The 25,690-nt window shown below is 42.6% G+C and overlaps 1 protein-coding gene across 1 annotated transcript in view; it reads left to right on the plus strand.

Annotated features, from left to right (window-relative positions):
* LOC120542731 overlaps nt 1–25,690 on the plus strand; it is a 65,862-nt gene that overhangs the window by 37,105 nt on the left and 3,067 nt on the right. Inside the window, exons 6-11 of the mRNA XM_039775369.1 lie at nt 5,525–5,608; nt 9,017–9,152; nt 14,911–15,038; nt 15,145–15,288; nt 22,113–22,280; nt 24,708–24,858. Coding sequence (XP_039631303.1) covers nt 5,525–5,608; nt 9,017–9,152; nt 14,911–15,038; nt 15,145–15,288; nt 22,113–22,280; nt 24,708–24,858 — 811 coding nt within the window. The remainder of the gene's footprint in view (nt 1–5,524; nt 5,609–9,016; nt 9,153–14,910; nt 15,039–15,144; nt 15,289–22,112; nt 22,281–24,707; nt 24,859–25,690) is intronic.

Here is a 25,690-nt window from a genome sequence, read left to right on the forward strand (position 1 = left end):
ACTGCGGATGCGCACCGATCCGCCTGTCGATCTCACGCCCATTCTTCCCTCACTCGTGAACAAGACCCCGAGATACTTGAACTCCTCCACTTGGGGCAGGATCTCTCCCCCAACCCTGAGAGGGCACTCCACCCTTTTCCGGCTGAGGACCATGCTCTCGGATTTGGAGGTGCTGATTCTCATCCCAGCCGCTTCACACTCAGCTGCGAACCGATCCAGAGAGAGCTGAAGATCACGGCCTGATGAAGCAAACAGGACAACATCATCTGCAAAAGCAGTGACCCAATCCTGAGTCCACCAAACCGACCCCTTCAACACCCTGGCTGCGCCTAGAAATTCTGTCCATAAAAGTTATGAACAGAATCGGTGACAAAGGGCAGCCCTGGCGGAGTCCAACTCTCACTGGAAACGGGCTCGACTTACTGCGCAATGCGGACCAAGCTCTGACACCGGTTGTACAGAGACCGAACAGCTCTTATCAGGGGTCCGTACCCCATACTCCCGAGCACCCCCACAGGATTCCCGAGGGACACGGTCGAATGCCTTTTCCAAGTCCACAAAACACATGTAGACCGGTCGGGCAAACTCCCATGCACCCTCCAGGACTCTGCTAAGGGTGAAGAGCTGGTCCACTGTTCCGACCAGGACTAAAACCACACTGTTCCTCCTGAATCCGAGGTTCACTATCCGGCGGACCCTCCTCTCCAGAACCCCGAATAGACTTTTCCAGGGAGGCTGAGGAGTGTGATCCCTCTATAGTTGGAACACACCCTCCGTCCCCTTTTAAAGAGGGGACCACCACCCCGGTCTGCCAATCCAGAGGCACTGTCCCGATGTCCATGCGATGTTGCAGAGACGTGTCAACCAAGACAGTCCTACAACATCCAGAGCCTTAAGGAACTCCGGCGATCTCATCCACCCCGGGGCCCTGCCACCAAGGAGTTTTTTGACCACCTCGGTGACTTCAGTCCCAGAGATGGGAGAGCCCACCTCAGAGTCCCCAGGCTCTGCTTCCTCATTGGAAGGCATGTTAGTGGGATTGAGGAGGTCTTCGAAGTACTCCTCCCACCGACCCATAACGTCCCGAAGTGAGGTCAGCAGCGCACCATCCCCACCATATACGGTGTTGACACTGCACTGCTTCCCTCCTGAGACGCCGGACGGTGGACCAGAATCTCCTCGAAGCCGTCCAAAGTCGCTCTCCATGGCCTCTCCAAACTCCTCCCATGCCCGAAGTTTTGCCTCAGCAACAACCGAAGCCGCGTTCGCTTGGCCTGCGGTACCTATCAGCTGCCTCCAGAGACCCACAGGACAAAAAGTCCTATAGGACTCCTTCTTCAGCTTGACGGCATCCCTCACCGCCGTGTCCACCAACGGGTTCGGGATTGCCGCCACGACAGGCACCACCACCTTGCGGCCACAGCTCCGTCAGCCGCCTCAACAATAGAGGCACGGAACATGGCCCATTCGACTCAATGTCCCCACCTCCCTCGGGGCGTGGTTGAAGTTCTGCCGGAGGTGGGAGTTGAAGCTACTTCTGACAGGGGACTCTGCCAGCCGTTCCCAGCAGACCCTCACAACATGCTTGGGCCTACCAGGTCTGACCGGCATCTTCCCCCACCATCGAAGCCAACTCACCACCAGGTGGTGATCAGTTGACAGCTCCGCCCCTCTCTTCACCCGAGTGTCCAAGACATATGGCGCAAGTCCGGCGACACGACCACAAATTCGATCATCGACCTGAGGCCTAGGGTGTCCTGGTGCCAAGTGCACATATGAACACCCTTATGCTTGAACATGGTGTTCGTTATGGACAATCCATGACGAGCACAGAAGTCCAATAACAAAACACCGCCGGGTTCAGATCGGGGCCATTCCTCCCAATCACGCCCTTCCAGGTCTCACTGTCATTGCCCACGTGAGCATTGAAGTCTCCCAGCAAAACGAGGGAATCCCAGAAGGTATGCCCTCTAGCAACCCTCCAGAGACTCCAAAAAGGGTGGATACTCCAAACTGCTGTTCGGCGCATACGCACAAACAACAGTCAGGACCCTTCCCCACCCGGCGGAGGGAGGCCACCCTCTCGCCCACCGGGTAAACCCCAATGCACAGGCTCCAGTGGGGGCAATAAGTATGCCCACACCTGCTCGGCGCCTCACCGGGGCAACTCCAGAGTGGTAGAGAGTCCAGCCCCTCTCAAGGAGATTGGTTCCAGAGTCCAAGCTGTGCGTCGAGGTGAGTCCGACTATATCTAGCCGAACCTCTCGACCTCGCGCACTAGCTCAGGCTCCTTCCCTTCAGAGAGGTGACATTCCACGCCCCAAGAGCCAGTTTCTGTAGCCGAGGATCAGCCCGCCAAGGTCCCCGCCTTCGGCCACCACCCAACTCACATTGCACCCAACCTCCTTGGCCCCTCCTATAGGTGGTGAGCCCATGGGGAGGAGGACCCAGTCGGGCATTACCTCTTCATCATATTTTCATGGCTGTGCCCGGACCTGAGCCCCATGGGTGCAGGCCCGGCCACCAGGCAGCAGATTTTAGAGCCACCATGCCATCGAGCCCCACCTCCAGGCCTGGCTCCAGAGGGGGCCCCAGTGACCCCACCTCCAGGCCTGGCTCCAGGGGGCAAGGGAAAGGAAAAGTCGTCCACAGTTTTATTTTCATTGGAGGTTTATTGAACCGCTCTTTGTCTCATCCCTCACCCAGGACCAGTTTGCCTTGGGTGGCTACCAGGGCATAAAGCCCCGGACAACATAGCTCCTAGGATCATTGGGACACGCAAACCCCTCCACCACGATAAGGTGACGGTTCAAGGAGGAGAAAAAATAAGATGTTAGGAATCAAATTTTATTAAAAATAAAAAAATGAAATATCACACTTAGACAAGCATTCATACCTTTTACTCAGTACTTAGTTAAAGCCCCTCTAGCGGTGATTGCAGCCAGGAGTCTTCTTGGGTGTGATGTGACAAGCTTGACTCACCTGGATTTTGAGATTTTCTGCCATACTTCTCTGCAGATCCTGTCAGGTTTTGTCAGGATGGAACAAGGCCATTGGTGGACACCTATGTTCAAGTCTCTCCAGAGATGTTCAGTTGGGTTCAAGTTAAGGTTCTGGCTGGACCACTCAAGGATATTCACAGAGTTATCCCTAGACCACTCATGTGTTGTCTTTGCTTTTTCCTATTGGAATGTGAATCTTCAGCCAAGTCTGAGGTCGACAGCACTGTGGAGCAGACTATCATTAAGGATATCTATGTACTTTGCTCCATTCAGCATTCTCTCACCCGTCTATTTTCCCAGTCCCCTTCACTGAAAAACAACCCCAGAGAATAATGAAGCTACCACCAGACTTCACCATTTAAATGGTACTGCACAAGTCCCACATAACAGTTGGGCATCAAACTAAAAGAAGTAGAAGTTCAAGGTGTAAAGTTGTATTGTCTAGATGGGTGCAGAATTGTCTCAAACACAGGAATCAGAGAGTTATGGTGTAAGGAACCTAATTAGAATGGAGAGATGTTAAGTGTGGTGTCCAGCAGGGTTCAGTGCTGGGGCCGCTGCAATTTTTAACATACATAAATGATCTGGATAGGAAAATAAACAGTAACGTAGTTAAGTTTGCAGATGATACCAAGTTAGGAGGATTGGCAGGTAATCTAGAATCTGTTGAATCATCACAGATGGAGTTGAACAGCATACACGCTTAGACAGATGAAATTTAATATAAGTAAACGTAAAGTATTAAATGTAGGGGGGTCTACAACTTGAAAGTACTGCTTAGGAGTCATAGAAGGCTTGTCACTCTCATCCTCCGTGCAGTTCTCACAAGACATTAAGAAGCCTAACAGAATGTCAGGTTATATAGCGCCCTGATGTGTTGAGTACAAGTCTAAGGAGGTTATGCTAAAGCTTTATAAGGCACTGGTAAGGCCTCATCTGGTGGTGTGCTGGGGAGGCAGCATAAAGATGAAGGACGCCTCACACCTGGACAAACTTGTTAGGAAGGCAGGCTCTATTGTAGGAATGAAGCTGGACAGTTTAACATCTGTGGCAGAGCTCCTGGTAATCATGGAGAATACACTGCATCCACTGAACAGGATCATCTCCAGGCAGAGGAGCAGCTTCAGTGACAGACTGAGGAGATCGTTCCTCCGCCACACTATGCGACTCTTCAATTCAACTCTGGGGGGGATAAACGTTAACATTATTCAAAGTTATTGTCTGTTTTTACCTGCGATTTTATTACTCTTTAATTTAATATTGTTTTTTGTATCAGTATGCTGCTGGAGTATGTGAATTTCCCCTTATGACTAAAAGTATCTATCTATCTATCTATCTATCTATCTATCTATCTATCTATCTATCTATAGTGCCTTTCATTTCTATCTATCTATCTATCTATCTATCTATCTATCTATCTATCAGTTATATAGTGCCTTTCACATCTATCTATCTATCTATCTATCTATCTATCTATCTATCTATCTATCTATCTATCTATCTATCTATCTATCATTTATATAGTGCCTTTCATTTCTATCTATCTATCTATCTATCTATCTATCTATCTATCTATCTATCTATCTATCTATCTATCTATCTATCTATCTGTGTACAGTTTTGGCCTCCAGGCTACATAAAGAACATAGCAGTGCTGGAGAAGGTCCGGAGAAGAACAACTACGCTGATTCCAGGGCTACAGGGCACTTGTTATAAGGAAAGATTCAAAGAGCTCTCTGAGCCTTTTCAGTTTAAGCAAACAGAAATTAAGAGGTGACATGACTGAAGAGTTACAAATTCTGAAAGGAATTTGTACAGTGGATCAAAGTTGTCACCGTTATCAACAAGAACAAGGAGACGATTAAAAGCTTAATAAGGGTAAATTTCGCACAAATGTTAGGAAGTTTTACCTCTCACTGAGAGCCAGAGACACATAGCATAAGTGACCAAGTAGTGTGGTGGACTTTAGGAACTTTCAAAAGTCAACTTGAAGTTATTTTGGATAGGATTGCTGAGCTTTTTGGGGCTGAATGTCCTCTACTCATCAAAAGATTTTCTAAAGTTCTAATAATAAAATTGACTTCACTCCTTTTTCTTAATGAAAACATCTATCCATTTCCTGGACCTGCGTAATTCAAATCACATTCATTGTAAAGACAGCATTCGGAGTCAAGGCCGAGTCAGCCATGGACAGATGGCCAGTCTATTGCAGAGGGTACTCACTTGCATGCTGAAGCCCACTTAAATGGGGACAATTTAAAGTCACCAGTTATCCTCCTCTGCTCATCATTAGGATATTGTAGGAGAAGTAGAATTAATGTTCTTAAGAATTAGTATGTTGTTAAGTTACAAGTTTCACTTCCATGTCCAAATCTAACTCTGTAAAGTTGATTTTATTTGAATCTTATAAATACTTTCTGTATGCTTTTTAATGTTTGTCTTAGAAATGTGGGGGTAGAGTCAAGTCCCCCTCCATGAACTGAGTGCTACATGCTGCTCACGTTCTGCCGCTCATTTCACAGATTCTCAAAAATGAGAAATGGGAAATAAAGAAGGAACGGTCAACAGAAGTGGAGGAGATGAGGAAAAGGAAGCCTGCTCTTCAGGTTGGTAATAATAACAAAATGTTGTGAACGCAATCATGATTCCCTGCTTCATATTGTCAAGCCTGGGTCACAAAGTGGCACAGGAGAGTTCAGCAGGTTTTCCAAGGAGTAGAAACGTTATTGCTGTTCTGCCAGATACAAACACAAGTCTCTTACAGAGGCGATCTGACCTCACAAGGAACAGCTGTCAAACGCGATGCATCGGCCCCGTCTCCTGCTCAAAAGAATACAAAGTCTTCATCATCAAGGGGATCCAACGGACCGGAGGGAGTCTGGGGGAAGATAGGCAGGAGAGTGAGAGAGACCTCAGGATGGCTGCAGCTCGATCTTTTAAACTGTAATAGTTGTAACTTTGTAAGTATATGTCATAGAAAAAATCTGTAAAAAGGATTAGAAAGCTTGATGTATCTACAGGGTGGTCCAGATCTAATTATGCAGATCCAGATCATCTGGATGACTTTGATTTATACGGGGACGATTCCCAGTTCACGACAATTCTTCATGTCGTCAGTTCACGCACTTTTCGATGGTCCGGGATTTTTCGGGTAATTTTTCTATGTAATAAACTTAATAAGTTATAACATAATGAAAATTGCATAATTAGATCTGGACCACCCTATAATTTGTTTTGTCTTTAGAACTTGGGGAACTGAAAATCCACAGGAGTCTGTTGAACATGAAAGAGATTCTCCCAAAGTTAATGTGTGGGTGTGCTTTGGGAAAAAATCGAGCCATAGGGCCATTCTTCTTTGAAAGGCATGTTGTTAATGGTATTAGCTATTTAGAAATTCTGCAAAATTACTTTATTCCTCAACTTGAACAATTAGGACTAATAGAGAATACAGTATTTCAACAAGATGACGCTCCTTGTCACTTTGCTTTGCATGTTAGACACTCTCTACATGAGAAATTCCCTAACAGATGGATTGGAAGAAGTGGACTATTTTCTTGGCCTCCATGTTTGCCAGATTTGACTCCATTGGATTTCTTTTTATGGGGACAGGTGTTCCTTTTAGGGGGGATAGCTCCCTAGTTGGAATAAGTTCTTTTGTAATTGCGACATTTTAAGTAACCAAAAACTATATAGATATGATATTAAAAGGTGATATCCCTCCCATAGTGATACGGCGGTAAAAATCACATAAGAGAAAATAATGTAGCTTTGTTTACTGACGATTTATGCGCCATTACAGATGGGAAGCCTATAGTAAGACAATACCAAGGTGGGATCTTGATCTATACAGTCTGCCATTTTTCATCGCTGTGCTGGAAGGCTTTTCAGGACGGATGACGATATCACCCATCCGTCCATCGTCTTCGAAGTGTTTGGCTGCTGTACAAGTCTTTTTATACTGTCTTCTCCACGTGCAGGCCCACACGTCGGTAAATAGTCCATTTCCAAACAAGGAAAGAAGATTTTGTGCTGACTATTCATTCCTCCAGCTGTCTTTGTCTATCTTGTCCTATGCTTGGCTAAGCAATTCTAAATGCTGAGAGCCCCTGTGTGTTAACTTTGGCCTGGCCTATACACGTAAGTGGATTTATAAAATAATTATAGTACAGAGCACAGTGACATTAAACTTATATTCTTATTACAATTCTTATTCAACCAAACCTCTATGTTTAAAAGACTTGCAAGCTAGGATAACTGATGTGATTGCTGGTATTACTGAAAATCAGCTTGAAAATGTTTTCCGAGAACTACAGAATCGCATCACCCTTTGTAATAGTAATGATGGTGGACATGTTGAAAATTAACAAGAACAATAAAAAATGCAAGTGCTTCTTCTTTCTAATCCTTTTTACAGATTCTTTCCATCATATATACAGTACTTACAAAGTTACAACTATTTTAAATTGCACACAGACTTTATGGACACCCTGCATACAGTATATACGAGGTGTGGCAGAAAAGTAATGAGACTGATTTTTTATTTACCAAAGTTTTTATTTTTTTCAAACATCAATGTTATCCCCTTCAAAGTAGTTCCCTTGGGCAGCTACACACCGATGGAGACGTTGTTCCCACTGTTGGTAGCAGCTGGAAGTCTTCAACCGGTATGGTCTTCAGCATGTCCGTTACACTCTTTTGGATGTTTTCTAAAGTCCCGAAATGACGTCCTTTGAGGACATTTTTCAGTTTAGGAAAAAGGAAAAAGTCACACGGACTGAGGTCAGGTGAATAAGGGGGCTGGGGAACCACAGGAATGCCTTTTGAGGTCAAAAATTCTGTTATGTAGAGGGTAGTGTGACATGGGGCGTTGTCATGATGGAGCATCCATTTGTCTGCAATGTCTGGTCTCACGCGAATGACCCTTTTTCTGAACCTTTCAAGGACGTCTTTATAAAAAACTTGGTTGACAGTTTGTCCTGGAGGAACAAATTCTTTGTGGACGATTCCCCTTTTGTCAAAAAAACAAATCAGCATTGATTTGATCTTTGATTTGCTCATTCGAGCTTTCTTTGGTCGAGGAGAGTTTGCAGTGTGCCACTCCTGACTTTGCCTCTTGGTCTCAGGATCGTATGTGATCACACGACTAAAGAAATCTTGCTCATTAGCGATTCTGTCAAGAAGATCAAGACACTTGTTTTTTCGATTGTCCTTCTCCTCAATTGTGAGGTTTTTCGACACCATTTTGGCACAGACCTTTCGCATGTGCAAATGTTCAGTCAAAATTTGATGAACGGTAAATCTGTTCAAATTTAATTGTTCACTCAACATTCTTAATGTTAAACGACGGTCTGATCTCACAAGAGTGTTCACACGTTCGATGTTTTCATTGGTTTTCGAAGTTGAAGTCCTCCCTGAACGGTATTCATCTTCATCGTGTTTTCTGCCTTCCAAAAATTATTTGTGCCAGCGAAAAACTTGAGCTCGGGATAAAGAGTGTTCCCCATAGGCCTGTTTTAACTTTTCAAACGTCACACTTGCCGTTTAATGGCACAACGTTGCTCCAAATTCCGCTGTTCCATTTTGCGTGACACACAACCAAAAACACAACTTCGCTAATAGCAGACACAAAAATCACGTAGTTAACGGAAGGAGTTGAAACTCGCACTGAGCTATGGGAGGGTACTGATACACGTGCTCTATCAAGGACAACAGTGCAGCGTTGCCAGATCGCTTGCAGTGTTGCCAGTCTCATTACTTTTCTATATACACCTATATATATATATATATATATATATATATATATATATATATATAGTTGATGGATAGATCTGAATCAAACAGCGCTGATTGGGATTTATTTTTATGGACTACTGAGCCTTGAGCAATGGAAAGGCACCATATAAATGAAGTGTATTATTATTATTATAAAAAGGTTCAAACATGGATAAACAGATAGATGGATGCGACATTAGAACCCACTGGCTTGATTTTATTCTTGCTGTGTTCCACTGCAGGGCAGTTTGCACTCGTCATCCCAGTCAGAGTGCGCTGGGAACACAGGAGGTGCAGAGCAACACAAAGAAAGGGCCCAGCAGAAGATCAAACAGCTGCAAGAAGAACTGAGAAAGGAAATGGAGGACCACCTGCTAAGTAAGTAAAGCCAGCCAGAGTGCAGTCCTCTTGCCGTGGCACAACTCCAGAATATCACAGTAAGCACAGACCTTAATGAAGAGAGAGTCCTCAGATGTCATCAGCGGCTCAGTCCACACTGATACATTTGAGGCGTTCATTTGAAAAGTTTTCCGCCCAATCTAGTATTTTCAAATCATTTTGAAAAAGTTTGTCATCCTCACTGAAAGTCCAAAAACCAGTATTGGACAGGTGTGTCATGTGACACTGAGGGTCTCCCAGCTCCTTACAATCTGCTCAATGAACAGCTTTGGTTTAAAGAGACGTGGGGCAGCACTTGCTGTCGTGCACATGACTTCCATTGTGAATAACAATGGTTTTGGTCATTTCAGCAGTAGGATTTAACACACAGTGAGTGGAAAGCGAAATGGGTGAGGGCTTACCTGCCAGCATTGGGTGGGTGTCCCAGCCGCTTCCAGTATGCACAGCCTTTCAGGCACATCCCATGCCAGATAGAGTGTCTCTAAGTTTAAACATTGTGCCTTGGCCATGCAGGGTTGCCAGTTCTGGGGGGCAGCGCCAGAGTGAGAGGTTTAGACACATACCAAAGCACAAGTACTGGGTACTTGGGGTCCTCTTTGAGTCATTTGAAAGTGTTGATGGTGGATCTTAGAACAAATAGTCTGGGAATGGCTGCCAGATGGATAAAAAACATGGTAAAGATTTGTTTGGTTGAAAAATAGCCAAAAATACTGCAGAATTTTTTAAAAAGTAGCCCAAAAAAACAAGACACGCAGAACCCTAATTTCCTGCAGACGACAATCAATAAAAATCTAACTGGTCAGGAAAACCACAGACCTAGCAACACGATGGCCAGGCGTCTGCGGACTTGAACGGACGGATTCACCTGGGTTGGCAGTGTCAGAAGGATTTGTTTGAGGATGTCACATTTTATTTGGATTTTGGTTTAGTCGGGTTGGTTTAGTTTGTTTAGTTTTAATAATCTGTGAGTGAAGTTAAGTGCCGCGGTACTGCACTTGTTTTGTAAGAGAAGTTTACGGTCAGTTTTCCCTGTTGAGGTGATTGACTCTGAGTGTCGCGCTGTAATAGACTGGGGGAAGATTGAAGCCTCCATATAAACTCTGTTCTACTGTTAGTCAGGGATGGTGGATCTGAAGATGAGCGCTTCAAGAAAGCAGAGCCAGCCAACGGAAGTGAAGTGTGGTGGCTCAGTGGTCGGCTGCACTGTTTGCTGTGATTGTACTCCTGTGGGCCACACTGGCTCCTGATTATTCTGGTGGAGGAGCCTTATTAATTGGATTGTGGGCTGACTTAATCCGTTTATTTATTTATTTTTCTTTTCTTTGGATGGGCTGATATCACTGGTCTACAAAGAAATATTTTTTATTTGCTACTGGGAACTTCAGAGCAGCTCTCTATTAAGTTTTCTACACTGGTTTCATATATGAAATCGGAATTAAGTGAGCACGTTAGATTTTTGAGATGCACATCATTGCCGTTTTGACACTTTTGAAAATCAATGTAATATATCAAGCCCTGCGGTGGGCTGGCGCCCTCCCCGGGGTTTGTTTCCTACCTTGTGCCCTGTGTTGGCTGAGATTGGCTCCAGCAGACCCCCGTGACCCTGTAGTTAGGATATAGTGGGTTGGATGATGGATGGACGTAATATATCAACACTAGAGTTTGGTCTCTGTCCCACCAAAATTGTTTTGATGCGTTTATTCTGAAAACAAACCAGAAGACGATACCAGAGACACTTTAGAACATATTTATGTCAATTTACCTCAGTATAAAAGCGAGGTCAGTGTGCTCAATCGCTTTTGCTCTTGTACTGCACATCCGTCTCTCTTTGCATGAACAAACAGCAGTCACCCATCATGCTCGGAGTGAATTTTCCCCGATATCGTTTTTCCATCACCTTTATATCTTGATGAAATCTTTCCCCATGCTCATCTCTGACATCGCTTAGATTTGGTGGAAAAAAGTCGAGATGAGAACGTAAAAAATGACGTCTTCAGCGACATTCTGGCTCCCGTAAGCTGATACGCTCTCAGCAGGTTCTTCACAAGCTCAGTATAATTCTCTGCTCTGTGACTGTCAAGAACATTCTGGACAAGCCGCACGAATGAGGGTGCTGATTCAGTGGGCTTCAGTTTCCTTTTGAACTCCTCGTCAAGCAGCAGTTCATGGACTTCACTTTTCTCGAGACCAAACTTATTTCTTAAATCCTGAAATGCATCGCCTTTACTGTCCAGTCACCCTAGATGTCCAAGTCCTGGAATGTCATAACTAAAAAACGTGACATGCTGCTGGACGAAAACGGTTTTCAGATTTGGAGTCAGCAAGTGAAATTTGTTAAAGTAAAGGTGAAAGACTCCCAGTAGCACAATGCTTGTTGACCAGTATATGTGACCTTTATTTTTGTGGTTCAACCAGGTGTACCCCTTTGTACAGAGGAAGGTCATTTTTTTGTTTTTCCCTTTTTGAGAGTGACACAGTGGGTGTTATTTCCCCATACCTTTTGTGTATTTTCATAGGACTCAAAGTGTATTTTTGAATATATCATTTTATTTACTGTAAACATGAATCAGTTTAAGAATTATCCTTGTCAATTGAGCTTGTGGAATAAAATCAACCTTTTACATTAGAACATTAAAACACTCTGGACGAGAACAGGCCATTCAGCCCAACAAAGCTCGCCAGTCCTATCCACTTCATTCTTCTAAAATGCCATCAAGTCGAGTTTTGAAAGTCCCTAACGTCTTACTGTCTACAACACTGCTTGGTAGCTTATTTCAAGTGTCTATCGTTCTTTGTGTAAAGAAAAACTTCCTAATGTTTGTGTGAAATTTACCTTTAACAAGTTTCCAACTGTGTCCCCGTGTTCTTGATGAACTCATTTTAAAGTCACCGTCTCGATCCATTGGACTAATTCCCTTCATAATTTTAAACACTTCAGTCATGTCATATACAGTACCAAGTGCTGTTCTTTAGAATTGGTTTTCTTAATAAGGACAAAAAAGTGTGACCTATACAACATATACTGTACAACAACGTGTTGACCCAACAAAGATATTTCTCTTCTCTTCATTATAAACTTGGACTAATGAAAAATTTTGCAAAAGTGATGAACACGTAAAATAAAGGATTTCGATAACTGAGATAGATTAAAGAATTAGTCTGAAGATTAAAGAAGTAGTTTGGCATCCATGCCCTTCCCCTTGGCGTAATGTCAATAGAACATTAGAAACAATCTAGACTAGAACAGGCCATTCGGCCCAACAAAACTCACCATTACTGTCCACATAATCCTTCCAAAATAACATCAAGTCGAGTTTTGAAAGTCCCTAAAGTCCTCCTGTCTACCACACTACTTGGTCTCTTATTCCAAGTGTCTGTGGTTCTCTGTGTGAAGAAAACTTCCTAATGTTTGTGTGAAATTCACCCTTAACAAGTTTCCAGCTGTGTCCCCGTGTTCTCGATGAACTCATTTTAAAGTCACCGTCTTGATCCACTCTACTAATTCCCTTCATAATTTTAAACACTTCAATCAGGTCTCCTCTTAATCTTCTTTTGCTTAAACTGTAAAGGCTCAGCTCTTTTAATCTTTCCTCATAACTCATAAAGAAATGAAATGGCTACTGATCGTGATTTTGTTTTCTGAATAGTGTGCATCTCATGGATTCTGGACTTATCTTTAAATTTTCCTGTCACACGTCGTTTAATTGCAATTGTCTGTTTTTTGTTGTGTCTTCTCAAATTGTAAGTATGCAACTGGACCTTCTGTAGTGACCTGAAAGTAGTGTCAATGCATCTCACCTATTAGAACACTCTAGAACAGGCCATTCAGCCCAACAAAGCTCGCCAGTCCTATCCACTTCATTCTTCTAAAAATCATCAAGTCGAGTTTTGCAAGTCCCTAAAGTCTTACTGTCAACCACACTACTTGGTCACTCATTCCAAGCGTCTATTGTTCTCTGTGCAAAGAAAAACTTCTTAATGTTTGTGTGAAATTTAACTTCAAGAAGTTTCCAACGGTGTCCCCGTGTTCTTGATGAACTCATTTGACATTTTAATATCCACTGCCACCACTATACCATTGTTTGTTTCACTCTTGTCTGCCGCCGTTGAACTACTGGCCAGCTGTCTGCTCTGCTGGTGACACGTGACACGGTTTATCAGCTAAGTGCACTGCGCTTTTTTATTGAACATGAAAGTAAATCAAAAGGCTACACGACCAAGGAAAAGAGAAAACATACGACTTAGTCTGGGCAGACAATGAAATGCAATTTCTTTTAAAGGTTAAGGGCAAGTATAAGGTTGCAAACCTTTTAAAAAAATACTGACTGAGAGTGCTGCCTTATTTAATACCACAAGACGTTTAAGTGTTTCAGCGTGCAGTATCCGTCGTCTAATAGGAAGAGTTAGGACAATCCTGGCATTAAAAGTGAGCTCACAAACAGAATTATCAGAACAAAGAGAAGTTAGGGCCTGATCACATGACAGCATTTTTGAAAAGCTCCGTCTTTCCCATCCATGCTACTCTGTGAAACAAATTCAAATTCTGAAGTGTTTTCTAAATGAAATTCCATCTCAGTGTGGTCAGAAGGCCAACACGAATTAAAAACGAGGGTATGTGGTATAGCGGGTCCACAGCTCATTGAGCAAAGGCCATTCTATTTAAATAAATGATCGCTGCGCTTGCGGCTTAGCGAGGGGACGTTGGGCCATAGCGGGCCGCGGGGCGATCCGTAGGGTGTGGGCGTTTCTCACCGAGTGCACAGGTGAGGAACTGCCCACATTCGTGATTGTCCCATAGCTAACGCTGCAGCTGCTGTGGCCCGCGTCATTTTAAAAAGCACGAGGCGGCTGAGGGAAGAGAAAAGAAAGAAAGGAAAGGAAAGAGGACGGAGGTTACTGGGAGCAGATGAGGAGGCAGGTCGGTGAGAGAGAGAGAGCCGCGAAGAGTGAGCGGGCGAGCGAGCGAACAAGCGCTCGCGGGCAGCTGCGAGGGCCTGGGGTGTTGGGCCTACACCCAGGCGTTGGAGTTAGATGTCGCTCCCGCTGAGCGATCAGGTAGCGGGAGTGACCAAGGGAAGGCGACTGGCCGCAGAGAAGCCACGGAAAGGCAGCGGAAGTCGAGAGACTTGGTGATGGAATCCTCAACGTGGGCGACCTGGCCGTTGTGGAAATCCAAGTCTCTGAGGCTGGGATGAGTGGCGCTTGAAGCCAGGGTTCAGGAGGTCTCCAGTCTCATGAGTGAGAAGCAGAGGGCAGCTGCAGAGAGCGTCTCGCCTGCTGTAAAGCCCAACCGGGAGAAGCAGGTGAGACGCTAGCACAAAAGAAGGCACCAAGCTTGTTGTTGTTGTTTTTTAAAAATCTGCTTTCTAAAAAACATTTTAAACCTCTCGATTTAAAGGATTGTTTTTTCTATTTATTGATTTTAACCTCCACGTTCTTTTATTGGATTATTTATTGAATTTTGAAACTACTGCACTATTTATGGAACACTGTTTTAAATAAAAGCACTATTGCACTTGTTGCACCACCCCTTGCTCAATTATTGCCTTCACTGACTAGCTCACTCGGTTACGTTATCGACGGTGTTGGGTTCAAGTGCTTCCAAACATCAAAGGGAGTGTGGAGCCAGAACCCACATCGTCACAGGGTATTTTTCAGATGTTTCCATGTTAGTGCAGACTAGTCTTCACTTTCCTTCACTGACAACAGAAAAGAAACTTTAGTTTTCATTTTCTAGATGGGAAAGTGAGGGTCGATCAAAACCAGGAACGTCTCATCCGAATTCAGCACCTCAAGGAAGAGATTGGGAGAGAGCAGATGGTGCAGAATTACTCAAGGCGAATGCGCCCTAATGAAGATGCCAAGGTGAGCGGCTCATTAAACAGCGACTGATTATCTAGTGTGATATGTGAACATGTGTCTGTTTGCTACTATCATGTGTTTCATCAATTGAAATGCTTCCTCTGAACAGGAAGAAGGCCTTGGCTGTCATATTCCTGATATGGAAATGGAGTATGCAGAGAGTGTTAAGAGACTGTCTCGGCTGAAGGATCAACACACTCAGCTCATCAAAGGAGAGCTCAAGAAGATGGAAGAGGAACTCAAGGAAGAAAATGTGAGGGACTGTGTGACTCTTTATAATGATGTGACGATAGCATCATTCAGTGTGTTCAAATGTACACACACAATCGGGTTAAGGTCAATAACCTGGTTAAAGCACACATCCACTTTCTTAATCATCATCATTTCCAGTCATACTATAAGTAATCAAAATGCTCAGAAGTCATTAAACTGCACAAAAAAAAGTTAAACATCATCACCGGCCACTGTGAATCAGAAAACTAACATGATGGTGAGATAGTTTTCTTGTGTTTCATAAATGTGTTTAGCCAAATTGACATTTTATTTATAGGTTTCTGGATTGCATATGGCAAACTATTTTCTGATTTGCTGTGTGACTGAGCCTTGTGAAGGACCGGCGTACGGATAAATATTCTTATACCCAGTGCTGAGGGAATAATAATAATAATAATGTGGTCATTTTGACTACAATAAGATATGCATTACGCTACATGTTAGTTTAAAATGTAGTCCAACCACATAACGTGTGTTACATTTAATGGGCTACCCTACTGCTCTCGAGATTGTTTCTGAGTTTAGCAGTGTACATTTCAACATCATGAAGAATGAGAATGAAAGTATGGAGTCTTTTTTATAACTGGATTATCTGAACATGTAAGATGGATGAATAAATTACCTAAAGCAACATGAAGTATCATTCTCAAAATGGCAGGGGGTGCCTAACACAAGCTAGAAGAAATGACAGTGGAATAAATAAACAAAAACGTACCTTCATGTCATGTCAGTCTCTAACCTGCTCAATCCAGACCAGGGTTATAGGGTTGGGGGTGCTGGAGCCTGTCTCAGCTAGCATATGGCAGAAACAAACCCCGGACAGGATGCCAGTCCATCGCAGGGCACACACACACAAGGGGCCGGGGAAGTGTTCCCAATTCACCTGACCAGCATGTTTTTGAACCATGGGAGTGTTGTGATGTGACATTTTGCATACAAGTTGATAAATATTTTGTATGTCTTTATTTGTAATTTAGACAAAGCAATTTAATATTAGTGTTACATTATCTATACTAATAAAAGGCAAAGCCCTCACTCACTCACTCACTCACTCACTCACTCATCACTAATTCCCCAACTTCCCGTTTAGGTAGAAGGCTGAAATTTGGCAGACTTATTCCTTAAAGCTTACTTACAAAAGTTAATGTTGAACTTTCTTATTTATGGCCCCATCTTCACGAAATTTGGTAGGTGGCTTCCCTGCGCTAACCAAAACCGATGTACATACTTATTTCGGTGGTATGACGCCACTGTCAGACGCCATATTGAACTTTCCAACGTCACTAATTCTCCAACTTCCCGTGTAGGTAGAAGGCTGAAATTTGGCAGGCTCATTCCTTACAGCTTACTTACAAAAGTTAAGCAGGTTTCAATTCTACGCGTAACGATCATAACGGTCAACAACGTCCGCCATGTTGAACTTTCTTTTTTATGGCCCCATCTTCACGAAATTTGGTAGGCGGCTTCCCTGCGCTAACCGTACGTAACGTACTTATTTTGATGGTATGACGCCACTGTCGGCCACCATATTGAACTTTCCAACGTCACTAATTCTCCAAATTTCCGTGTAGGTAGAAGGCTGAAATTTGGTACTTATTTTGGTGGTATGACGCCACTGTCGGCCGCCATGTTGAACTTTTCAACAGTCTTTGTTACTTATGGGCACATCTTCAAGAAATTTGGTACGTTGGTTCCCAACGCTAACTCAATCCTACTTACGTACATATATACGTCCATAGCCTACAGCTCGGTCACCGCGTAAGGTGCCGTTGGGTCCCCCATCCCAACGCCTCCCACATTGTTGGCTGCCTGCCTATATAAGGCCGTCCGTTGCTCCAGTCTCTACATTCCCTTCCTTGCTTCACCACAGGATTCACGTCTCCCTGCTGATAACTACAGCCTTTTTATTTAATCCACGGTTTCTCCGCTGTTTTATTGTTCATTTATTACGATTATAGTTATTGTGTAGGTATTTTAGACTTACTTTACATTGTTCAGGTACCCATTTCCTTTATCATTCCAACCGTACCCGCATTAGCATGTCTATCGAGGTGATCACCATCGATCAAAGAACTGTCACTTACTGAGTGGTTTCCATGCCCGGAGATGGCACCTACCTTTTCCATTCTCTTTGTTACATATTGCACGGCCATATCAGGCTCACTCTTGAAATCCATTGTGTCTTATGTATTGAATGACTGGGACAGGTTCAAGGTGTGGACTGATGACGGTACAGGAGATAATTATACTACACAGGAGCACTAGAAGAGTGAAATGCTTAAGCCCTTCACCTATGGATCTGCATGTGAGTTGATGGCTGCCTCCTGAATTGTTCGGTTGTCGCTTTCAAGTGTACCGAAATGGCCAAATATTTTACACCTTTCGACAACCGCCAATGCCTCTTAAACATCTTAGATTGACAGGTGACGATTTGAGTAGTGGACACTTTGATGTTTATGTTTAAACTTTCAAAAGCTGGATGTGAAGTTATCAATGAAACCGGTTGTATACTTACAACGCTTGACAGATGCCGAATGTCTCTTCAACACAAGTCCTACAAATACTGTTGTAATTGAAACAAACCGTGAAACTCAAACGATTATGACAGCAGCAATCCAAGCTGTGAGATTTGATTCAAGATTACTGTTCACATGGCCAACTGTACGTTGCATGCTCAAGAGTAAGCTCAGCGCACAGCTTGGTCATATTACAACCGGAGGGCCGAACTCACAATGTGGTATACAAAGAGATCCTTAACAAATAATTATTGGTATATTTTCCCTCAGTTTAAAAAGGTTTAATTTTCTTCTTAATAAAACTTTTAAGGCAGTACTTCGACGCTGCGAAGCGGGGCTATTTTGCTATATATCTATACTAATAAAAGGCAAAGCCCTCACTCACTCACTCACTCACTCACTCACTCATCACTAATTCTCCAACTTCCCGTGTGGGTGGAAGGCTGAAATTTGGCAGGTTCATTCCTTACAGCTTCCTTACAAAAGTTGGGCAGGTTTTACATCGAAATTCTACGCGTAATGGTCATAACTGGAAGCAGTTTTTCTCCATTTACTGTAATGGAGATGAGCTTCAACGCCGTGGGGGGGAGTTTCGTGTGACATCATCACGCCTCCCACGTAATCACGCAGTACATAGAAAACCAGGAAGACCTCAAAAAAGCGCTCAAGAAAACATGCATTATATAATTGAGAAGGCAGCGAAACAATAAGAAGCGAGCGAGTGACATATACAACCATATTCATGAGTTCTGCTACTTCGGAAACAAAGCACGATGTAAACCTACACTTTAAATTAAGTTCATAGACAGGCTGCCGCTGGCGTTTGTAATTTAGTGCCTGCCCATATAAGGCCGTCCGTCAGCGGCAATCCAATAGCAAACTGCCACGGGTAAATATTCACGGGTGAAGGACTGTGTTTATGGAGAGGAAGATGAGATGGTCAGGGTGGTGTTTGACACAAACTCAGCGAAACTGCGAGAGAAAGTTTTAAGTGCCAGGACTAAGGTAACATTAAATACAGCCATGGACATAGCAGGAGATGGCACCAGCACAGCTGGGAACCTTCGATGCATGTACACCGAGTGGCTCACGTGAACTGGCGCAGTGCACAGATAAAAGCAACAGTTCCAAAGAGCTGAACAAAACCGAATTACACAATTGAAAAGGCAGCAAAAATATGAAGCGTCTGATAAGCATATTCATAAATCCAGCTACTGTGGAAACAAAGCACACGGTGGAAAAAGTCAATGTCCCGCTAAAGGAAGACAGTGTAAAAAACCCGTGCATGCAGTGTGTCAGGTCTCAGATAAAGAAGAAGACGAGCTGTTTATTGATGCAGTAAGAAACGAATCGATGAATGAAACCTGTCATCTTTACAACGATTGACAAACACGGAATGTAACTTGAACACAACACATCCTACAAATACGAACCTGATTGAAAGAAATAATGATAATCAAATCCTTGATGACAGCAACACTCAGTAACACTCACAAAACAAATACTGTATATTGACAGTCATGTTACGTTATTTTTAAAATGTTCTCTTTTCTTTTCTACCTTTTTAACACACTACTTCTCCGCTGCGATACGCGGTATATATATATGTATATATATATATATCCCGCTCTACATACTCGAATAATGGATACTTTATTCGCCATCAATGATTGTTTTGGTAAAGCCATACTCAGTGTATTCATTAGATGAGCGGTAAAAAGTAAGAGCGAGGGAGGATGACTCATTGAGGCATGCAGGCTGTAGTCTTGGCGTCAACTCTATCTGAATTGCGATCACATTTGAAAAATATATCTTTTCAAGTTCTATTTAGTCCATATGTGTCAAACTCAAGGGCAGGGCCACATCCGCCCGGCGTAATTATATCCAGCCCGCGAGATCATTTTATATACTGTATTATTGTTATTAAAGCCGGGTATATGAAGCGCTGGTAACACAATAAACTACAGATCCCATAATGCAGCGCTTCAGCTGCCTTGCGAACACTAACGCGTTAATCAAGTCTACCTTATGATGCTGCAAGTTATTGCGAAGCTAGAGTTATTGCGCACTGAGTTTGCACGGCGCTTTGGTGACTTTGAAGAACAAAAAAAGTCCGTCTACATGCGGCTCGAACCTTGTGCATGTTTGGTAGCACATATCTGTGTGAGAAGCTCTTCTCAGTGATAAAGACTAACAAAACAGCACACAGGAGTCGCCTCACTGATGAGCACCTGCAATCCATCCTGAGAATCTCCACAACACAGAACCTCACACCAAACAGAAACGAACCTGTGGCCAAAAAGATGCCAGGCGTCCAGCTCTAAAATGACATATGAGCAAAGACAACTGAATGATTTGATTTGTTATTGCGTAAGAGCGGAGTCAACCGTTTTAACAAACAGCGTATTGCACTGATACGAAATAGCTGTGTGTGTATATATGTAGATATGTATGTATATGTATATATATATGTTTATATATGTGTGTGTGTATGTATGTATATATATATGTATTTGTGTGTATATATGTGTGTGTATATATGTAGATATATATATGTATATATGTGTATATGTATAGATATGTATATATATATATATATGTTTATGTGTGTGTGTGTAAATATATATATATATATATATATATATATATATATATATGACAACAACACTCATCACTCACAACAGTGACAAAACAATTCAGGTTACGTTATTTTCAAAATGTTTCCTTTTCTTTTCATTGCTTCTTTAACACACTACTTCTCCGCTGCGAAGCGCGGGTATTTTGCTAGTATATATATATAGATATTTATATAATGTGTGTGTGTATGTGTACTGTATATATATATATATAGATATACAGATATATATATATATAATGTGTGTGTGTGTATGTATGTACAGTATGTATGTGTACATATATAGAGAGAGATATAGATAAATATAGATATATATATATAGATATTAGATATATATATATATAGATATAGATATAAATATATGTACTATATATATAATGTGTGTGTGTGTATGTATGTATTTGTATATATATATATATATATATATATATATATATATATATATATATGACAGCAACACTCATAACAGTGACAAAACAATTACATTGACGATCATGTTACGTTATTTTCGAGATGTTTCCTTTTCTTTTTCATTACTTCTTTAACACACTACTTCTCTGCTGCGAAGTGCGGGTATTTTGCTAGTTGATAATAACAGCAATGGTTTGATGGTTTAAGAACCTCTTTCCCCTTTTAGGACTGAGTCTCTTTGTAATTTTACAACAGGGTTGGGTGAAGTGCCTCAGACAAGTTTGGATAATTTTTCTCTACTAAAGTGTATCAGTCAACCCCCACAGGAAAGCCAGGCTGCCTAACTGCCAAGCTTCACGTTAACATATGGTTTGGAGGGCAGGTGTGAAGGTATTCTGTCCCCCATTGGTCTGAAGTATGGCTGTTTGGAACTGGCTTGTATCAGAAGCCTTTAAGCACCATGACGCCTTATTGGCTCTAGGGGTTGGACAGAAAATCTATATATTTGCTTGCTTTACCTCACTCTCTGTCTCTTACCAACTGATAAAGGAGCATCTCTCTGTCACACCATTAATTGAAAAGAATAGCACAATGAAGAGCACAGCTCGGCAGCCATATTGAGACAAGAATGCGGCCTGTTCTGAAGAGAGCTGACCACAAATGAGGACTTAACTAGAGACATTTTAAGTAACTAATAAGTCCGTATGCCGCCTGAAACTACACATCAGCATTTATCAGGTTGTATGGTTGCCAATATTCAAATGTACTTTGCATATTGTTATTATTTATGAATATTATCAATAATACATTATTTAAATTGTAACTTAACTCCTGCTTGTCTTTTACTACACCTAATTGCCTGAGGTTATAAATGTAGAAGGGAAGGTGGGGAGAAGTTATAAAGTATGGTACCTTATAAACAGTGGTAAGTCTGTGAGATTTGAGGCGTTCTGACAAAGGCTACACATTAATAATACTAAAGGGGAACAGGGAGGAACCTGGAGCACCAGATGGAAACACAGAGAGAACATGCAAACTCCACACAAACCCTGGTCTCCTTACTGTGAGGCAGCAGCACTACCACTGCACCACCGTGCCATCCCAACATACCTTCACTTTAGGTTAATTTTGATGCCTTCTTCCTTGCTTTGTAACCCACCTAGCGACGGTATGCTGTGTAAAAGGAGCTACATGAAAATAAATGAGTCCGCAGCATCTTAAAGAAAACTATCTCTCTTGCAGATTGGGGGAGGATCGATGGAGAGTTACAAACTGAGAAGAGAGCAGGAGATTTTAATACTCCAGCTGGAGGCATTACGGCTCGAGAGAAATGAAGCAGAAGAAAGCCTGAAGGCGAACCACAGCCGACATGTCCAAGTTCTGAACAGGCAGAGAGCGCGTAGCATGCAGGTAAGATGATAGGGTGGCTGGGTAGTCTTAAAGCTCATCTTGAATCCCAGAAGTAAAGAAACTTAATAACTAAAACCAATTTTTTTTTATCAATCCATGCATCTTCTGAAGCTCCTTATTACAATACAAGGTATGGAGAAGCAGAGGCTACCCTGACAAAGGCAGTCCTGGGTGGATGTAACTGTCAAACTTTGCTTTGAAATCTCTTGTGGAAACTAAAGATGCACAAAATACTTACTGATAAATTCACTTTATTGTTTGAACTCAAAGAATTTCTGTAAAGCTTAACTCGGTTCTGGTATCTTTAAATAAAAATTTGAAAAATTCTGAAAGTTAAAAAGAACAACTATGATGAGGCCAAGCCAGTTCGTTCCATAAAGCTTGTCAATCTGAGTCTACAAAGTAAATGTGTCCACCATATTTCTTGAAATTAAAATCTTATATAGCACCTTTCATAGTGAAACCCATCAAGTGCTGTACAATCTGATTGTTCCTACATTTTGGAAAGTGTCAAGTGCAGCGACTTTTACCGAATGTCAAAGGTAGGAAATTAACTTGCAACTTTCTGGTAAGACGGGATTGTCTGCCTGCCATTCTGCCCAAATTGTCAGGGGCAAATACCATCCAACAAGAACAACAACAACAGAGACAATCCAGTGATGTGCTGATAGAATAACGAGAAGACATCAAAAAGATTTGCGGCAGCCACCCGTATATTGTGCCCTGGCTGTAAAATGTATTTGGATGATGAATTGTGTTCAGGTTCAAGTTCAAAACAGAACTGACTTCAAGGCTGTAAAGATGGTGGGTTTTAAAGGCCGAGACAGGAAGTGACATCATCAGGACTGGAACCGGAAGTAATGTCATCTGGACCAGAAGTAACACCATCAATGAGCCCAGAACCAGAAGTGATGTCATCAATGACTGTGGAACTGGAAGTGAAGTCATCGGGTCCAGAGGTGACACCATCAATGAGCCTGGGAACCAGAAGTGACATCATCAATGACGGAGGAACCAGAAATGATGTCATCGGGTCCAGAGGTGACACCGTCAATGAGCCTGGGAACCGGAAGTGATGTCATCAATGACTGTGGAACCAGAAGTGTTGTCATCGGGACCGGAAAGTGATGTCGTCAATGAGCCCCCGAAAAGCGGAAGTGATGTCATCAATGGAGCTGGAACTGTGTGGGATTTCCCGTGGATGGTCTACAGAGGATTGAGAGAGAAAATCAGTGCACCTCGCCACCCCCTGGTCTGGTGTGGAACTGCTATTATTCAGGCCCTTAGGCTGCCTCCCAATCGCACGTGTGTGACAGAGTTTACCTCCCAGTACCAGGAGACTTCATTTGAATCCCGAGCAGGTCACTGCAAGAACTTAAAATGTTTCCTTTTATCTTAGCATACCTGTTTTTCTCCTACATCATGATAATGTGCACCTTATTTTGATTAATATGCTAAACTGGTCCAATGTGCCCAGAGATGGACTTGGCACCTGCCCAATTCCTACCTTGCGCCAGATGCTTCCCAGAGAGGTGATGACACCTTACAATCCTGAAGCTAGTGGATTCTCAAAAATTTAAATATATACAGTAAAACCTTGAATTATGAATAACTTGTTCTGCGAGTGTTTTGCAAGACGAGCTAAAATTTTTAATAAATTTTGACTTGATAAACAAGCGAGGTCTTGCAATACAAGTAGACTGTATACGTTTAGTCTGCTGAGCGTCACATGATCACAACTGAGCTGATGGTTCTTCTCGCTCTCTCGCTGCAGGATTGTGGGTAATTTCCCAAAAGAGAAAAAGAAGAAAAGCATTTTTTATTTTGTGTCCAAGTGTAGTGACTCTTCAGGTTAGAGTGAAAGTCGTCCCACACAATAACCCTCCTCCTCCTCCTCCTCCTCCTCCTCCTCTCCTCTCCTCTCACTCGTCTCCCTCACACCAGCAGTGATTCGTTTCAAAGGTAAAGTGCAGGTTAATTTGTTTTATGTATTTTTAATTTATATTTTGTATTAATCATTTGTTGTGGAACGAATCATCTGAGTTTCCATTATTTCTTGTGGGGAAATTCGCTTTGATATATGAGTGCTTTGGATTACAAGCACGTTTCTGGAACGAATTATGCTCATAATCCAAGGTTCCACTCTGTATGCTGACTGCTTTCATGTGAATGACTTTTATACATAAAACAAATTTTTAGTGGTTGATTATTAAAGATTTTACATTATCAAATCTTTCTGTTAATAGCTTTGTAGTTTTTAATCAAGAAAAATAAAAACGTATACAGCATGTGTGTTATTCTGGGAATTTATTTGCACTTTAATATAAGTGTTGTGACTCAGGAGTCCCAAAAGTATACAAATCCCATAAATACTTTGAAAAGTTGCCCTCTGGGGTGGTATACCAGCCGTGTTATTCTTTTTTGTAGGTGTTCCGTGCATTTCGTGAGCTCACTGAGAAACAGAAGGAGGTTTTAACCCAACGCTACCACAGCCTGCTGCTGGAGTCCATTCAAGACGCAGTGCATCTGTCAGCACAAAACCAGAAGTTACAGCTGGAGAATCTCGAGCTTCAGAGCGGTAAGGCCATCATGTGTGTTGTAATCCGTCAAGTAAATCAGAATGGTCCAGGAGAATGGTTGGAGAGCCAGACGGGCCACCCTGTGTAATCTCGTACCAAAGAAAAACACGTGCACGATGGCCTACACACAAAACAAAAAAGGGCCACCAGTGGCCGTCTTTCTGTGCCTTAGCAGGCTAATCTCGTAAAGGCAGCTCAGCTTAGAGTGGGTCAGGTTGGCAGCTCTGTCCTTTAGCAGGCTTAGGCCCAAATTTGATGCCTCCTTCTGGGGGACGTCTCTGACTGGAAGCAGTGGGGGTCTTCTCTAGGAGAGTCATTTGCTCTGATTGGGCGTCTTCTTGAAGCCACGGAGGGAAGACATGAGTGACCCATTTGTGACATCATGCTATGAAAGTTAGTGAAGCCTGAAGCGTACTGTGGTCAAACAAAGGGGCTGAAGTGTAAAATGCTGATCTGTGGACCATTAACTCCCTTGAATTAAAGTCGTCCTCCATTGTTTTTCTCCTGTACTCTTTTATTTTAGCATAACAAGTTTTCATCCATTTCATTTAGCTTCAGAAAAAGATCTCCTGGGCCAGACCTTTTATCTGGTGAACACACAACAAAGTGTAATCAGCTTGGACTGGCAGAATGTTAGAATATTTAACACTTCTATAAAATCTCTTAGTCACTGTCTAAAAGAAGCTTATTTCATAAAATCCTCAAATCTCTTAAAGGATAAGTTTGGTATTCTTCAACTCAAAGTTATATCTTCAAAATTATAGTATACTAGCTGTGTAAGCCTGTGCAGTAAACAGCCCAGGGTCCTAGAAACTATTGAAATCGTCAGAA

This window comes from Polypterus senegalus, chromosome 13 (genome assembly GCF_016835505.1).
Source record: "Polypterus senegalus isolate Bchr_013 chromosome 13, ASM1683550v1, whole genome shotgun sequence".
Taxonomy (NCBI): Eukaryota; Metazoa; Chordata; class Cladistia; order Polypteriformes; family Polypteridae; genus Polypterus; species Polypterus senegalus.